This window comes from Primulina tabacum, chromosome 10 (genome assembly GCF_025594145.1).
Source record: "Primulina tabacum isolate GXHZ01 chromosome 10, ASM2559414v2, whole genome shotgun sequence".
NCBI lineage: Eukaryota > Viridiplantae > Streptophyta > Magnoliopsida > Lamiales > Gesneriaceae > Primulina > Primulina tabacum.
The window spans coordinates 9997627-10014823 of record NC_134559.1 but is presented as its reverse complement, the minus strand read 5'-3'; the positions used below and the strand labels follow the sequence as shown (position 1 = coordinate 10014823).

Here is a 17197-nt window from a genome sequence, read left to right as displayed (position 1 = left end):
TCTATCTTTCAGTCAGTTACCTTCCACAACTGATTCAGTTTAACTGATTGATATTAATCAACAAGATTCCGAGAATCAGTTTGTCACCAAACTGAACTCAAAATTTGAAAAGATCAATTTTAATTATGAGTGTTTATTCAACCCCCTTTTCTAAACACTTTTGATACGTTAACCGATCCTAACAGCTTTCTCAGGAGATTTGGCAAAAATCGTGCCACCAGCCGCTGCATCCATTGTTCCAACGTTCCCACTAAGTCTTCTAACGAAGGCTTTCCTTCCGCATTTGATGTATTGAATCTCGGTGGATGATTCAACACATTCTTATTATTTGCATATGAGAAATTTTTCAGTGGTTTCTTAAACCAGGGTGATAAGTATTAGGGGGAGGGTTACCTCGGATATCCTCTATAGCCACCAAAGTTTCTATTGTTGATGTACTGAGCTTCTTCAGGAAGAGATGGTTCTTTAGCAACAATTGGTGGACTCTCCGTCTCTGATGTGCTCACCTTATTCATAGCTTCTATTTGAGTTGTCAGTGCAGATACCTGGGCAGTGAGTGACGTAATAGGGTCCACAACATAAACTCGAGCTATCATCTTTACTCCTGACCTCTCAGACGGCCCTGGTAGATATTTATAGTCATCTGCTCAAGCAAGTCATAAGCTTGCTCAGGAGATTTGGCAAAGATCGTGCCACCAGCCGCTGCATCCATTGTTCCTCTTGTTTTCCCATTTAGACCGTTGTAGAATAATTCAATTTGCACCTAGTCTTCAAAACCATGGTTCAGGCACTTTCTCAATAGCTCCTTGTATCTTTCCTACGTCTCATAAAGCTGCTCAAATTCAGTCTTCTTGAAAGTACTAATCGCAATCTTCAACTGTGCAGACTTTGCAGGGGGAAAGTACTTAGCCAGAAATTCCATCGCCAGCTCCTGCCATGTCGTGATACTTCCCAAGGGAAGCGATTGGAGTCATCCTCTTGCTTGGTCCATGAGGGAAAACGGAAACAAACGCAATCTAATAATATCATCAGGAACATTATTAATTTTTACCGTATCTGTAATCTTCAAGAAGGTCCTCAAATGTACGTGAGGATCAGCAGTAGCGGTTACAGCAAACTGGTTCTGCTGAACCATATTTATCAGAGCAGGTCAAGAGATACGGCAACTTGGAGAGAAAAAAAAGCACGAGAGAACAAACACACACACGAAACGGAACGAAGCACGAAGATTGATCACGAAGACGAAGAACAACGAATCTGGGGACAGAGACGCCACTTCTGATTTATCATCTATTCTTTCGCTTCTTTATTTTATTGTGTTGCGATGTCTAAAACTTTGAACATGTCTTGTTTCTGTTTAGATTTTGTGATGAACTAATTTTCCATTCTAGAGGATGATGTAATTTTGTGGACACGATGATTTGAGGTTGTTATTTTTATGATTGAATTCAATTTGGTTAAATTGTGTTTCTTTTTTTTATGCACTGGAATTTACTGGCCATAAAACTTGTTGCGTATTTTCCGCTCGCAAGCACACGGTTGTCAAGTTTTAATATATGTAATTAAAGTATCGTTCCAACGAATAGTGTGTACGTAAAAATAAATCAGTGCTTGTAATAAAAATAGTCACGATTTATTTAGAAAAATCAATAAAGGTTTGGTTTGTTTAAAAGCAACTTAGTTGCGAATAAATAATTAATCTAATCACCGAATGAAAAGATATCAACGAGAGAAAATATCTAGAAGACTGATTTCACTAAGTTTCCACTATAATTATTCCCGATTGAATTTATATTCATGAATTCCTATTATTTAATGGCCAAGAACACTTAATTATTTTATTCCCCCTTTCCCAAGTGACGAATAAATTGTATCAACCAAACATCGATTCAAACATTCCTAATAAAAATCTTGGTTTCATTGATAAATGCAAACGATTTTCTCATTAAGCCTCGCTAAATTTATACGTCTTCCGAATGATATAAACATTCAACGATGTGTCTCTAATGATCTAGAATCCTAATCCCTCTCCCGAGTTGTAGAATTAGTCAAACAACACACAATTTATGGCTAGTAAATTTCAGTGAATAAATACAAGAAACACAGTTAAACCAAACGAAATTCAATCATAAAAATAACAACTGTCAAATCATCGTGCTTACAAAGTTACATCATCCTCTAGAATGGAAAATTAGTTCATCACGAAATCTAAACAAAAACCAGACATGTTCAAATTTTAGACATCGCAACATAATAAAATAAAGAAGCGAAATAATAGATGACAAATCAGAAGTGGCGTCTCTGTCCCCAGTTTCGTCGTTCTTCGTCTTCGTGATCAATCTTCGTGCTTCGTTCCTTTTCGTGCGTGTGTTTGTTCTCTCGTGCCTTTTTTTCTCTCCAAGCGGCCATATCTCCTGACCTAGCCCCACGTCATTTTATATTCTCGAAATCTGAATTCTGTAGGCACGGCGCGCGCGGTTGCGCGTTTTCTCGCGCGGCCGCGCGTGAGGTTCTACTTGTTTTCCTTCTTCTGTGCGCGCGGTTGCGACGTGATCTCGCGCGGCCGCACGCGAGGTTCTGTGAGGTGTGCTATATCTGTGCAAGAGTGGTCGCACGTGATGTGGCGCGGCCGCGCGCACCCTTCTATGCGAGACTCTTGTTTTCTTGGTCCACTTGGCTTCGTGTACCCTCTTTCTCCTTTCCTGTAATGACAATCTAAACAAACCAAAAAACACATAATTCCGTTCGAAACTAACATAATTCAATATGGATTCTTAAATAAATTAAGCGCAATTCTTTCACTTATCACTGCTTCAAGAAGCTATCTCGGAAGTGCTGCCATGTTACTGTTCCAGCAGCGGTCATGGCTGGCGAGATTGCTTACCACCACTTGCTTGCTTTGTCTTCCTTAAAAGGCCCGATCACATCCACCTTAAGTACCTCGGGAACTTCCAATAGTCGCAGTTGAGTCTCTATACTCTTTAGCCAACCCTGGCCAACTTCAGGATCGATGTCCTCTTTGAATGTTGGGCATATGTTCTTGCGGAAGGATTCGTAGTGGAACTTGATCCCATTTGGTGGTGGGGTGAAGGTGGCTGATTAGTGTTCGGGTTCACTAACCCTTCCAGTGTTGTTGCCACAATAGTGTCTATGGCCATCAGATCTGCTTGTTTCAGGTCGAACGCTGGCAGAGGTCCATTCTCCTCTTCGTTGCTATGGTTGTTGTTGGCATAGCTGGGGTTACGATTTTGCCTTGGTGGTCTGCTGGCCATTTTTTACAATTCATAAATTTCTAAGAATTTGTTGCACGAATTGATAGAATTTGTTGAATAGATAGCTCTAGAAATAAATTGAAATCAATGAATAAATAAAACATTATTTATTGATTTCTTAAAAGTGGATAAACATAGGCAGTCTGAATGAAATAACAAAAGTAGTACTGAAAATGAAACGTGTGAACGACGATGAAAGAAACGAAAAAACGTGGAAAGAAACTCCTAGCACTAAAAGTGCGAACGAAAATGACACTCTAATCCACTATCTCTCTATTCCCGACAGATTCTATGGGTTTCGCCTGTATCTCTGCAGGTTCTTCCTCTTCAGGCTCTTCTTCTTGCATCTGCTCCATCAACTACATGAGCTGGGTATTTTCTCCCCTGAACCGTGCCACCTGCGTCTTCAACCTTTTTATCTTTGCATCAGCCTCATTGAGCAATTGACTGGCATGCTGATTCTGGTTCCTTAGCGCTTCAAATTGCTTGATCAAGCGGTGGGTGACGTTTGAGAGATTATTCATTGCATCACATGACTCCCACAATCTCTTCTTATTTTTGTCGTTCTGCTGTTTCTCCTTGTCCAATTCTGTATGGTATCGCTCCATGTCTTTACGCAGCATCTCCTCTCGGTACTTACTGGTCTCTATGTTGTCTCTTAGAGAAATGTTGTCACTCCTCAATTGTTTACACTAATGGACTACCTTGTTTAGCTGTTCGAGTTGTTCTGCTTTGGATGCGGCTAGTGCTTCCCATTATTGCCCCTGCTGTACTAATCGGTCTCTAAGGCGTTTGATCAGGTCCTTTTGGTACTTGAGGGCAAGTTCCTTCAAACGGATGGCAGCCTGTGCCCGAGTGCGAGGTCGCAAGGAGCCGATGGAGCCATTTCCTGAAACTAAAGAACGGAAAGGCTCAGAATAGATTCAATTATATAGAACAGAAGAAAATAAATATGCGATATATATTTTTCGAAAATTTTCCAAAAATGGAAAGTTTGGAGATAGACAATGGATTCGAAGTATATGTGGCAAGGATTCTAGAACAGTCGACGAAATCGAACTAGGAATTTCCTACATAAAGTAATAGGCTCTACCGAGATTTTCTAAAACGGCAAAAACGCGATTTCGGAGGCTTAAACGAAAGATTTTCGCGATTTTGACCCCTACCTCACAACAAAGTGGTGAAAATCGCTCGTTGGACCGTTCCAGAGGGGATAGCATTGGCCTTGATCCAAAATTAGACCAAAAATTTTTTTGTAAACATTTTTCCCAACTGGATTATGAACCTTGCGGCTCTTATACCACTTAAATATCACACCCCGAGATCGAGGTTAGTCGATACCGGCGTTGTTTAGCAATCATACAATCGAAAACAACAAGCCTCGTAGTACAGTGTAAACCAAAACTAATTTATATCATAATTTACAAAGAAATATCATTGTCTTTACAACGAAATAACTGAAAACGACAGAATTAATACGAAAGCAGTTACAACTTAAATTAAATTTAAGCTTAAACTAATCATCTTGAAAATCTTTAGCCCCAAAACTGGTCCAACTCTTCTTCTTCGAGTTGTTCTTCAGGCTTATCTGGGAAGGGATAGTAATAGGTGAGTGATATGATCGTCACTTAGCAAATGGGAGCCGTTCGAGCACATACATAACAATATACATAATTTTCAAAAACACATAACATGATTCATATTGACACATTTCTAACCTAGACACTGAGATTCCTCTACTTTTCATAGTTTATTGATATCAGTCCCTAATTTTTACTCCTCTAAGAGGCCGATGTCATATAAGGGTTACAATCCCACCGTGTAAGGGTCATAAACATGTCATATTGGGATTACCACCCATATCCAGTCGAATCCTCAGAGTTTCCACACAAAACCATATGATAATCGTATCAAGAAAGGGGTAGAAAAAGAATTGCACTCGATCGAATTTTCAAAATAACGAATATGTATAAACGAAATTCATAGCTTTAAAACAAACTCACTAACCTTTTATCTGGAGAGAAAAACGTGGAGGGGTTCTGCACTGGGAGTTTGAAATTTTTTCCGGGTTTGAACTGCAGCAGAACTTCGCTACTTGACAGAAATTGGAGAGGAGAATTTCGAAAATTCTAGAGAGAGCTTTAGAGAGAATTTCGAAATTTGAGGTGTAAAATTTCGAATGGCATGGGTTAGTATTTATAGGGGTGAGGTAAAAATCTTATCATAATTCGGTTGATATTCCTTCCAAAAATATCGAGATAATTATTCCATAATTTCGAGATATCATTTCCATACTTTAAATCGTGCCATAATAATGAAATTTTGTGTATCTCAAGTATAATTTCGAAAATTATGCTCCTGGACTGGATGGCTGAACGTACACCATTTTCCTATACAGATTCATAATGTATCTGGACTGTACTATAAATTTGATAGCTTCCTTGTTGGGAAAATTGTCTTCTATGCAATAGTTCATTCCAATTATGTTGATATCTCTCCTAAATTTTGAAATTAATGAGTGTATCTTGCACTAGATTTCGAATTTAAAGTATTTATTGGCGGGAAAAAAATTTTTGAGTACCATGTATTATTCTATATTTTCGAAACTAATATTACTTACATAATTCGAAAATAATATCATATACGTGTCTGTGATAAAACAAAAATTTACGACACCCAAAAATATTTGGGTTGTCACACAATTAATCTAGATAAGCACAAAATGTGGAATAAAAAATGTCAGATAACTACAAATATGACAAAATAAAATCGCCAAAATCCTTAGAAGAGTCAAGCTTATCATTCCCCCTACACTTAGCTTTTGTTCGTCATCGAACGAGAATAGAACAAAAATATAACAAAAAAATCAATGATTCATAAAAAAATGACACAATCAATACTTTTCAATCTATCAAATTATGTCACACTCAATCAAATTATAACACATTTCAAAAGTCATAAAATTCATTTTCGTTGCAACTTCAAAAGTCAAGCATTCACTAGAAAGTATCAAAATAATGAGACGTGTGTAATGCAAAAGTTAAAACTCATATTCTTTAAAGGTGTTTCAGTTCAAGGAGCGCTCATATTATCTAAATTTTTCATTAAACACTCCATAAGCTTATCTTTCATACCCTTCTCCGCTAAATGTTGGAGGAATATGATCAGGTAAATAGGTCTTTTCAATCTTATAATTTTATATCACGGCTCACAGGTAATTTCATACTCTAATCATCCACCTCTTATTGAATTTCATCATCTTCATCTAATTTTTTCATCTTCCTCTTACTTTAATCTGTCATTCTTTTTTTTTTCCCCAAATTCCCCTGTCATTTTTCATCTTCCTTGAGCTTTTTTCATCTTCCTTCATCTTTTTTTTTCGATTCTCAACAACGTTATATTTTATTTCTTTTCAATCACCACACCATACAACATTCTTTCATCTTCCTTTCTTCAATCATTATATTTTTTTTTCATCAATCGACTTCCATTCCTTCATGATTTTTTTAAACCCTTCCAAATATTTTTTATCTTTTTCCAACACATGAGAGTTATTGAAAATTTTAAAGCACTAAAATGGTTTATTTCAAACAATTTCTTCCAATAGTTTGAAACCGAATATTATTCCTAGTCAATTTAATCATATATGGATTAACGTTTTGTTATTATATTTAACCAATCCTCTTTCGATTCATTATTAATCAACAAACTTGTAAATTGTTGATCAGGTTACTATCAAGAAATATTAAACCAACATTATCAATTCGGTTTCCTGGTATTTCTTCTTAAAGTGTGTTCTAATTCTCTTTAAACAGCTCAAAACAAAAAATTATGGTTCTCGTTTTCCCTAAAATGAATACTGCTTTTGGTTCTCCTTAAGCTACTCAATACCAAAAAATATTGTTCATATTTTTCTTAAATATTTTCTTAAGCAGCATATCACCACAATAAAAAAATATTTTTATCAACTATTATAGTGCATAAAAATAAATTGACCAAGATAAATAAATAAATAAACTAATTGCAATTTTCAAAGTTGTGTGTGAAGACTTGAGTGTCAAACTTTACTTGGAAAATCAACTTGTCGCCGAAAACTTTTTCCTTGGATCCAATCAATAAAACAAATATCATTAATTTTTTTGGTTTTTTTTCTAGAAGCTTTCCCTATCTAAAAACAAAATTTGATATTGTCTTCTCAATTTTTTTTACTTTTAATTTTATTAAAATATTCATTTTTTATTTAGTTTCTTAGAATTTTGATATGGAATTTTTTTATGTTGAAATTTTTTATGAAAGTTCAAATAGACAAATTTCTTCTATTTTTAAAATTGGCTAATTTATAATAATAATATTAATTTTTACAATTCTTTTGACGTATTTCTACATTTTACATTCTAAATATATTTGTAATTAATGGTTCAATGGGTTGCTCGATGTTTAATTAATAAAAAATTTCTTTTAAATATTAACAATATTTTTTGTTAAAAATTCAACGTTTATAAAATTTTGAGGAACTATTATCTTCGACTGTCAAAGACATCCATTTTTGTCGTCGTGGAATTGCCGTCTTTTATCGTCAAAGATAATCTTTTTTGAGTCTGTCTATTGTGAGACAGTCTCACAAATCTTTATCTATGAGACGGGTCAATTCTACCGATATTCACAATAAAAAGTAATACTCTTAGCATAAAAAATAATATTTTTCATGGATGACCTAAATAAGATATTCGTCTCACAAAATACAATACATGATACCATCTCACACAAGTTTTTGTCATCTTTTTATCTATTGCGCAACCATATTATAAATGTTGTGTTCTTAAAAAAATGATAATAATTTTTAAATGTTGTGGAACAGTTATATTTCGTGTTAAAAAATAACGATTTTAAATCGTTATATTTGAGTGTACGTTTAACATCGTCTTACAATTTATGCTCTCAAATAAAATCTGCTTCCTTCAAGCATTTTTCTTGTAGTACTTTCAATTTTTTTAGTAATTTTATTCTTTTTATATTTCTTGAGTACAGTGATATAATAATGTACGTGAACGCTACGCTGACGTTGGTTAGTGCTATATTCTTGTCATATTGGAAAAAATGACAAAAATAAAAATATGTATTTAATGATCTAATACTAAACTTTGATAATATATATGACTCAAATCATAGATTCAAAATCAAATATGAAAAAATTACCAATTTCCCCGATACAAAGTCTATTTCTCTAAAATAAAGTTTTACTTTGATTTCTACTTTCTTTCCTCACTGCTTTAAAATTTTCTTTTTTATATTTAGTCAATTTCAACCCACGATTGAAGACGTATGGGGTCCCAAACTTTATTTTTATGGATATTTTGGATTTGGATCTTGAAAAATATATTTCAACAGTAGATGCCCAATTTTTTTTAAAAATATGTTGGGTTTTTATAATTAATCTTATGTTCAAAAAAAATGTTAGGTTGTATTTGTATTTATGGATTGAAATCCTCCTAGCTTGTTTGGATAGAAAAAAATTCAAGTTAATTTTAAATATACCATATATCAAATTAAGAAATTTCAAGAATAATTACGATGGATTTTAAATATGTCGAAGATTACTATCATTATAAATTAATTTTAAAATCATCCGACAAATAAAATAACATTCTTCAAATTAAATACATGAGTTGAACACAACCTAAGAATATTTTTAAATATAAGGTATTAGGTTAGAATATAATAAAATAAATAATGTAATAATATTGCATTTTTAGAAATGGGAAAAACAATTTTCTTCTTCCATGTTCTATCCATACAATTTTGGTAATTTATGTGGTTAAAATTGGATATTAGTCTCAATCTTTCATTGAAAGTGTTGATATGACAATGCATACATGAACGTCAAACACAATATTCTTCATAAGTTGTTTCAAACACAATATTCTACTTAATGATACTTTTGAAGGTGTTTCAAACACGATATTCTTCATAAGTTGCAATAGATTGTGTTCTAAAAATGAATACACCGATGAATTAAATCGAGTTTGGTTTTCAAACCAAGCGGAAGATACTCGAATAATCATTTCGTTAAGAAAACTGAACATTTTAAAGCTTTTTACTTGTGTTTAAACTGAATAACTGAGGTAAGTGAGATCAATTCTGGCTTGCATCAGTTCAGTTATAGGAAGAACTGAATTGATCAAATCAGTTTTAAAACAATAATTAAACAGTTAGGGACACAAGATATGTTTATGGATGTTCGGAGACTTCAATTGCTCATATGTCATCCCTTCTACCACCTCGGGTAGAATTACTATAAGACTTTGATTTATACAACACCTTGTACAAACTACTCTGCTTGGGACTTACGATACCGCCTAACTGAACTTCTAGTCTAGGCTGAAGGCTGCACCTTCCAGCCAACACTTATTTAACGTCTATGTGTTAAAAACTACAGACACAAATTTAACTTCTTTGTGCAAGACTCACTCAACTAAACAATGAACTCAACTCTCTGTATATGTGAATGATTGTGAGTGAATGTGTGAGAACTGATCTAATATGTACAACACGAAGGGGCTAGTTGCTGCTGGTAAGCTGATATGAAATAAGCGAGTTTTTAGTTTTCTTCACACACTTGTATTATTGTTGTTGTCGATGTTGGTGTTATTGTCTTCAACAGTCTTGGTCTGGTATTTATAGGCTCTCTTGCTAACCGTACATGAAGACTCAATAATAATATTTGTTGCATTCGCATGTGCTTCCTTAGGACATGTCTTGTCACTCTAACAACTGTTCGGGAAGCTTCTCTTTATAGCTTTGCTGCAACGTCCATTATTTTATCTTTGTCTATGAGGTAGCTTATATCATGTACCTTGTATATTCGCGTTTACCTGTATTCCATTGATAGTTCTCTCGTGATGTGCGAACGGATTAGTTACAACTGATGCTCTGAACTGGTCAGTTGAACTTTTTTCTGAACTGGTCTGGTGAAATCAGTTTGGACTGATTTCACTGTATCGGTTGCTTTGTTCAACTAAATTCTTTATCAGTTGAGCATTTCATCAGCTGGCCGGGCTTCTGAAGGACTTTTGCTGAATTACTTATCAGTTGAACTGGTTCAACTTTGACAATCAGGTGGAACTTTCAGTTGGCGTCTTGACAGCTTCAGTTTAGGTTTCAAGAACTGATCAATTTGCGACTCGATCATTTTCAGCTTTCTGAGTGCAAGGTAGATTTGTTAAAAAAAAAAGTTTTATTAACATCAAAATCAATATTGCGAACATGAAATGTTACAACACTCGTTAACCTCTGAAAATCCATGACCTCTAAAACAGTAATAATAAATATTTAAACAATGAACTCAAAAAAAATTAAATAATAAAATATTAAAATTATTAAACCAAATTAGCTCAATAGAACCATCACGTACTGATTACTTATATATTATTTTGAAATTAATAATTGTTGAATTAATTAATCAGTGATAAGTCTATTAGTAAAATTATAATAGTGACAAGAATTGATGGTAATATAAAATGAGAGCAGAGTCCTAAGCTTTATCACTTACATCGATCCCTACGCAGAGAAAATGAAAACCGAACTAGTGATCATCCCCTCGCCGGGGCTGAGCCACCTCGCCTCCACCGTGGAGGCGGCGAAGATTCTTCTCCGGAGAGACGATCGTCTCTCTATCACCTTACTCATCATGAAGTATCCCAAGGATGAATTCGTCGACTCTTACACCCAAACAATCTCTTCAGACAGCAACTCCACCTCCACCGCCTTCTCTTTACGCATAATCAATCTCCCGAATATAGAAACCGCCGCATCAGACAATTTTTTATTCGATATAATCTATCGCCAAATCTCCAACGTAAGAAAGGTGTTGTCCGAGCTCGTGCAACAATCCTCGGCCCGAATCGCAGGAATTGTTGTGGACATGTTCTGCACCAGATTCGTCGATGTTGCTGATGAATTTGGCCTCCCATCTTACATCTTTTTCACTTCCAGCGCTTCTTCTTTTGGCCTGTTTAGCCATCTAACATCCCTTAAATTCGAACACAACCAAGAACTCACTCAGTACAACAAATCCGACGCAGAGTTATCTGTGCCTTGTCTATCCATTAAAGTTCCCGCTAAGGTCTTGCCTCCTGTAGCGGTGACGGAAGGTCCCTTAACGGAAGGCGTGTTCGATTGTTTCAAAAGATTTGCAAGGGTTAAAGGTGTTTTGATCAACACATTTTATGAGCTTGAATCTTATGCTATTCAATCTTTGTCAAATGGGAATTCACCAAAAGTTTACCCCATTGGACCTATACTGAATTTAACCCATCAAGTTGGAAGCTCCAAAAGCCAGTCCAACGATGACGAGATCAAGAAATGGCTCGATCTTCAACCCGAATCGTCTGTACTATTCTTGTGCTTCGGAAGTGGAGGGACTTTCGAGGTGCCACAAGTGAAGGAGATAGCAGTTGCATTGGAGAGATGCGGGCACCGTTTCCTGTGGTCTGTAAGGAAACCGCCACCGGCAGTGATGGGGCGGCCTCTTCCGACAGATTACGAAGATTTCGATGATATATTGCCGGAAGGATTCTTGGAGAGGATTAAAGGGAGAGGTAAGTTGATAGGATGGGCGCCGCAGATGGAGGTGCTGTCACATCCCTCAGTGGGCGGATTCGTGTCGCATTGCGGCTGGAATTCGACGTTGGAGAGCATATGGTGTGGCATTCCGGTTGCGACGTTCCCATTGTACGCAGAGCAACAGCTGAATGCGTTTCAGCTAGTGAAGGAGTTAGGGATGGCGGAGGCGATCAGGATTGACTACAGGAAGGATTCTGAGGCAGAGGTTGTGGGTTCGGAGGAGATCGAGGCGGCGATACGGCGGCTGATGGATGTTGAAGGGAGCAGTAGAGTGAGGGAGAAGGTTAGGGAAATGCAGAAGGAAAGCAGATTGGCTGTGGAAGAAGGTGGATCTTCCTATACTGCTCAGATTAGCTTCATTGAGGATATAATCAACTGCTTTGGTTGAGAATGTGCTGATTCTCTTCGAAGGTTTTAAATTATCAAAATTTGAATAAATCGTTGAAAATTATTATGTAATTTCTCTTCTAATTAGTTTGCTTTTTTTTCGGTTCACTTTGCATTCTTGATTTCTCAATCATATTTGAGCTCAAATTACTTTAGTTGTCTTGATGAATTTATTCATTTATTTTTGCTTAATAAAATGAATTTTAATACGTTAAAAATATGTTTTATTCTCATTACACGTAAAATAATATCGATGTCGATTAAACAATATTTGATAGATTAAGTGGTTTTCGAAAAAAAAAAGATAAAAAACCAAAAAAAAATTCAAATTAGTAGATACATACCAAAATCTGACAAATTACGACACTAAATTCAAAATTTATTAACTTATATTATTAAAATTGTAATTTTTTTAGTTTTAAATAAATTTAATGAGGAATGAGATAAAGATGGTAATCAAAAGTGCTAACATACAGTATTTTTGGAATCTTACTAATATTTAATATTATGCTTCTTTCAAAAATTAATTTTGATAGTTGAATATTTGCTGTAAAAAAAATGTAAGGAAATAGTGTTATAATTTATGGTCTTAATTTAATTACCTAATACGATAAAAACATGACAAGATATACGTAAGAACACACAATATTTACAGTGGTTCATTCTCGATATGACGGCTACGTCCACTTTTCAGTCTAATTATTCTTAAATGAATTTAATTAGATCTAAATGAATTTAATTTTTGTGGAACTTCAGTTTCGCTTGAAACCACGCTAGAAACCGAATACTATTCCTAGTCAGTTTAATCATGTGTGAATTATCTTTGTTATTATATTTAACCAATCCTCTTTCGATTCATTATTAATGAACAGACTTCTAAATTGGTGATAAGGTTATTAATAATAAATATTTAAATCAACATCAATCAATAATTAAAAATCAATAGAAACAAAATATTGTTTGGCCTATCACATTGTCTAAATAAATTTATTTAATTCCATAAAACCAAAACAAAACAAAAACATAATGGTTGAATTCATAAAATAAATTCTAGGAAAGAATAAGAAAATCATAGCGTGGTTGAGGTGATTCCCCTTTGAAATTGTCTTCATCCGCTTTCTTCAACCCTAAATTCCTTCTTCGTCCAAGTTCTACCTTCTTCTTTCTCTTTCTCCTCTGTTCACGTGTAGTGCTTTTAGTTGCACCTTTTAAAGTCAAGCATTCACTAGAAAGTATCAAAATAATGAGACGTGTGTAATGCAAAAATCAAAATTCATATTCCTCAAAAGTGTTTCAATCAAAAGAGCGCTCATATTTTCTGAATTTTTCATTAAACGCTCCATAAGCTTATCTTTCATACCCTTCTCCGCTAAATGTTGGAGGAATATGACCAGGTAAAAATAGGCCTTTTCAAGCTTACAATTTTATACCACGGCTCACAGTTATAACTAAGGTAGGGAAATAAAAAAATTAAAGAAAATAAATAATCAATCATGTACCGCTTCTCTGATCATCCACCTCTTATTGAATTTCATCATCATTCATATAATTTCTTCATCTTCCTTCTACTTTCGTATGTCATCCTTCTATTTTTTTCTCAAATTCCCCCATCATTTTTCATATTCCTTGAGATTTTTTCATCTTCCTTCATCTTTTTTTTTTATTCCTAACAACAGTATCTTTAATTACTTTTCGATCACCACAACATACAACATTCCTTCTTCTTCCTTTCTTCAATCATTATATTATTTTTTCATCAATGGCCTTCCATTCCTTCGCGATTTTTTTTCAAACTCTTCCAATATTTTTTATCTTTTTCCAACACATGAAAGTTATTGAAAATTTTAAAGCACTAAAGAGGTTTATTTCTCTCAAAATTAAAGTAGATGAATAGTGTATGGCCTAAGATTGGGTAGTTAATGTGAGATTTAGAAAGAATACAAATGGGGCTAAATGTGTGTCTTTGGTACACTTCATTCGATTTTTATTAGGTTCGAAATGGGACACTAGGGATAAAAATGTGAAAGAGATCGATTTTAGGTGTTCAAATACGCAACGGAAGTTCAAAAATTATTTTCAAGAAGAAAAATCGAACACCTCTACTAAGATGTGTAGCAAATACAAAACACAAAATGTCATACATAGGGTGTTAAGAAAAATATACCTATCAATCTCTTGAGATTGATGTTTGGCTCCAACTTAGTTGATAAATAACTAAGCTCTTCAAGGATGACAATCTACAAGATTCACCTTGCTTTTGGACTCTTTTCTTCAAAATTAGGTCCACCACTAACAAAGTAGAACCACCCTAATTTTGCACTAGAAAAATTAGGGTATTTTTCATTGAGAAGTCTAAGCTTTCCTCAACAAGTGAAGAAGCAAAAATTGGAGAGAATTAGACATCAAATTTTCGGCCATAAGGTGATGGAGAGAAAGGAGAACAATTTTCTTGGTGGTTGAAAAAGTGTTGTGGTGTCCCAAAAGCATGTCATGCCTTGGACATTGAAAAAGTTGCCTCCCAACCTTTCACCTCCCCATGCACATTTTTGACTTGGGCTTGTAACAATTACAAGGCCCATGGACTTTTATTTAAATGTCTCAAACATATTTGAGATCATTTAACCTTTACTTGATTTTACTCAAGCCCACTAGTTGAATAATTATTTCTAATTGGGCTCTACAAGGCCCAATGTTGTTTAATTAATTCAACACTTGAATTAATTTAATTATTTGGACTCTACTAGGCCCACTAGTATTTAATTAATTCAACACTTGAATTAATTTAATTTGGTCCATAATAATATTTATGAAAATCACAATTTTTAAATACATTATTTGTTTGGTCAACTTTTAATTTAGGAACATTTTCCTCAAATTAAAAGTACATTCTCCTTATAGAAGTCATACTTCTATTTTTCCTTAAGCTTATAAACTTCTTTATAAGTCGTTCAATACATTAAACTATTTTTATTTCTCAACGGGATCTAAAAAGTTAGCACTTGTGTGACCCTCAATGGTTCATTGATACAACTAGCCGTGGGCTTACATCTCCATGTGATTCGGACTAAACATGTCCTTATACGAGCATACCCCAATTGCTCCATTCTTACTTATCAACTCCTTGATAATAAGAACGTCAGAACTCAAGTCTGATAGTACCCAACCAATCATGTTAAACGCCTAGCAGCATCGCTTACATGATTCCCTAGGTATCAAATGATAGTGCCTGCAAGAACCATTCAATTATGGTTAGCGTACTGTACGGTCCCTTCAACTCATATATCTCGACCGATTCGACAACCATTGGTATATCGAGAGTTGTCAATGAATCGATACTATGTGTCATGTCGTAGTTGCATCGATTGTGTAATCTATGAAACCCTTTTCATAATTACCACCATACTCTGATCAGAGATTTCATACTACATATACATGAGATCACATAGGATATCCATACCCGAAGGTAAGCGGTGAATCCCCGACTACAATGCATCGACTCCTATAAGTTTCGACAAAACACCCAACCTTGCCTACCTGATGACCCCATGAGAGTCGATAAACAAGTCAAAGTGTAATGCTAGCACATAGAGTCTCAATGTTGTCCCGGGTCATAAGGACTAATGGTGTACAACCATAAACTAGGACGTTTCCACTCGATAAGTGAGAACCACTTGGAAAGTCCTTTATGGAGGGTTGTTCAGTGCACTCTACCAGGAGCACCTATATGCATGCTCGGACATCACAATGTCCCCTACCAATGAAACATGGTACTCACATCGCAGATACTAGTCTCAAACTCGAGCGACCTATATCCTTCTTAGCGACGGCTGAATCGACTAGGAACTGTTTAGAATATACAGTATTCCAAATATGAGTTTCATGATACTCATCATATGAGCATCTCATATTCTTTCTACTATTTGTATATTCAAAAACTTTATCTATGCAACTAGGATGGGTATACAGATAAAGATGTGCCAAAACAATAAATTCAAATATTATTAAAATAAAGATTGTTTATACATAGAGTTTCATTGTGAACACTCGGCCAACACTTGGCTCGACGGGCACCTACTCTAACAATCTCCCACTTGCACTAGAGCCAACTACCCATATGCTTCAAACCCATCGATTCGCAATGATTCTCGAATAATGGTCCAGGTAAAGGCTTAGTTAGTGGATCAGCAACATTATCTGCGAAGCCGACTTTGTCAATCGAGACATCTCTTCTTTCCACAATCTCTCGGAGGATGTGGTACTTTCTCAATACATGTTTGGACTTCTGGTGAGACCTTGGCTCCTTTGCTTGAGCTATAGCCCCGTGTTGTCACACAACACCGAGACAGGAGCAACTCCATTAGGAATGACGTCCAACTCTTGGACGAAATTCATTATCCAAACAGCCTCCTTTGCTGCAGCTGATGCAGCAATGTATTCTGCCTCAGTGGTGGAATCCGCAGTACTGTCTTGCTTGGAACTCTTCCAAGAGACAGCAGCACCATTGAGCATGAATATGAATCCAGAGGTTGACTTCAAGTCATCGATATCGCTTTGGAAGCTAGAGTCGGTATAGCATTCCAATTTCAGTTCTCCACCCCCATAGATCAAGAACAACTTATTGGTCCTTCTCAAATACTTGAGGATGTCTTTCACAGCTTTCCAATGTAGAAGACCTGGGTTCGATTGATATCTACTCACTACACTTAGTGCGAAAGCCACGTCAGGACGTGTAGATATCATCCCATACATGATGCTACCAATCGCAGATGCATATGGAATGCGTGTCATCGCCTCTATCTCTGCATTAGTCTTGGGAGACATAGACTTGGATAGGGACATGCCATGACACATTGGTAGATGTCCTCTCTTGAACTCATCCATCGAGAACCTCTTCACGATGGTATCAATGTATGTGG

The 17197-nt window shown here is 35.4% G+C and overlaps 2 protein-coding genes across 2 annotated transcripts in view; both read left to right on the top strand.

Annotated features, from left to right (window-relative positions):
* LOC142504843 (anthocyanidin 3-O-glucosyltransferase 2-like) overlaps window positions 1–12436 on the top strand; it is a 31947-nt gene extending 19511 nt beyond the window's left edge. Inside the window, exon 2 of the mRNA XM_075617688.1 lies at window positions 12370–12436. The gene's annotated coding sequence lies outside the window, so the exon portion shown is untranslated. The remainder of the gene's footprint in view (window positions 1–12369) is intronic.
* Window positions 10802–12436, top strand: LOC142504842 (anthocyanidin 3-O-glucosyltransferase 2-like). Its single transcript, XM_075617687.1, has one exon. It carries the CDS (start codon window positions 10843–10845, stop codon window positions 12280–12282), a length of 1440 nt encoding a protein of 479 aa, XP_075473802.1. The 5' UTR covers window positions 10802–10842; the 3' UTR covers window positions 12283–12436.
* Window positions 12437–17197: the final 4761 nt, after the last annotated feature.

What these genes read in the sequence shown, in the direction of transcription:
- LOC142504842 (XM_075617687.1), top strand. Translation starts at nt 10,843, where the DNA reads ATGAAAACCGAACTAGTGATCATCCCCTCGCCGGGGCTGAGCCACCTC.